Below are 1,221 nucleotides of genomic sequence, written 5' to 3'. Positions count from 1 at the left end.
GGCGGCTGATGTGGCGGCGGCGCTTGCGGCATGGCGAGAAGCGCTCGCTGTAGCCTCGACGGGAGCGGCTCCTGTCGAAGGCGTGGCCGGGTGCGACCCGGTGGCGGCCATTTTCGGTCTTTCCTCTTCCTCATGCTCGTTGACCAAGCAATCGAGAGCGTGGGGTTCGGCATGATCTTCTTCGTGCTGGAAGTCGCGCGTGAGGTCGGTGCGAGCCTCAAAGTTTCTGGTGGCAGCAGCGCGAGCAGCGCTTTGCACAGCGCCACGGCTACGAGTGACTCGCTGGTCAACAGGAGTATGCATAACACTAAATGGCATGGTGGCGATGATCAAGGAAGGGATACGTATGCAAAGAAAAACGAAAAGAACAAGCAAGCAAGCAGGCAAACAAGAAAAAGTATGACAATTTACAGCAAAGCGAACAGAGAGGTTTTTGATGAAATTGAATCGTTTTAAAAGCACAAAAACAGAGCACAGCAAGCAGAAGACACAGGGAGGAAGCAGGAGGGGAACGGAGCAGCTGGAGAGCGCAAGGCAGGGTAACGAAAGAGAGGTTGGAAGAGTACACAACCGAGGCCCATAACCTATTAAAGGTATATGTCCAGTACAGTGTAATGTGTGTGGACAAGGCGAAAATAATAAATTAGGTGTTTGAACCTCAGAGCTGAACCTCAGAGCCGAAAGCAAAGCTGTGCAACCCCGACATCAAAATCACGACGGCACGCAAAACAACACAAGAGAACAAGACATTTTCATCGGCTCCTATCATGCCGAGGAGTACAAGCGCGAAGAATCACGCACAAGGAAACAAAAATCGTACAAAACTACCAAGTATAACCAGAGATACGGCCATTTTTTTTCTCTGACATCTTGGCGTGAACCACGTTGTCAGACAAAATCTGCAACCCCGCTCTTTGCGGCCCGCGTTTTGGCGGCGCCCTCGCTCCCACCGTGTCCGCTCACTTGCTCGCTTGCTTGCCCCGCGGACATGGCCACTGAGTCCGGCGGCGAGGATTCTTGGACCCGGGTCCGCGGTGCTAAACGCCCGAGTGCCGAATCACCTCCAAGCAACACCACCACCTCGCCTTCCCAAACTCATCGTTCTGCAAAACACACAAAACATGGCAGCGCTCGCCACGACCGTAACCATGTTTTCCCTGACCCCATGACCACCCCGCTTCGCCCTCACGCCCGCCACTCTGTCCCTACCGCCCGTGCCTG

At 54.3% G+C, this 1,221-nt stretch overlaps 1 protein-coding gene across 1 annotated transcript in view; it reads right to left on the bottom strand.

The window, feature by feature from the left end:
• Positions 1 to 888: 888 nt before the first annotated feature.
• MONBRDRAFT_11255 (uncharacterized protein) overlaps positions 889 to 1,221 on the bottom strand; it is a gene marked incomplete at both ends in the record, with an annotated part of 8,843 nt that continues 8,510 nt past the window's right edge. The window contains one exon of the mRNA XM_001748990.1: positions 889 to 1,037. Within this exon, the coding sequence (XP_001749042.1) occupies positions 889 to 1,037 (149 nt within the window). The remainder of the gene's footprint in view (positions 1,038 to 1,221) is intronic.

Source organism: Monosiga brevicollis, genomic scaffold (genome assembly GCF_000002865.3).
Source record: "Monosiga brevicollis MX1 MONBRscaffold_27 genomic scaffold, whole genome shotgun sequence".
Classification (NCBI taxonomy): domain Eukaryota; class Choanoflagellata; order Craspedida; family Salpingoecidae; genus Monosiga; species Monosiga brevicollis.
The sequence above is the reverse complement of the archived record's forward strand: the minus strand, read 5'-3'. Positions and strand labels throughout refer to the sequence as shown.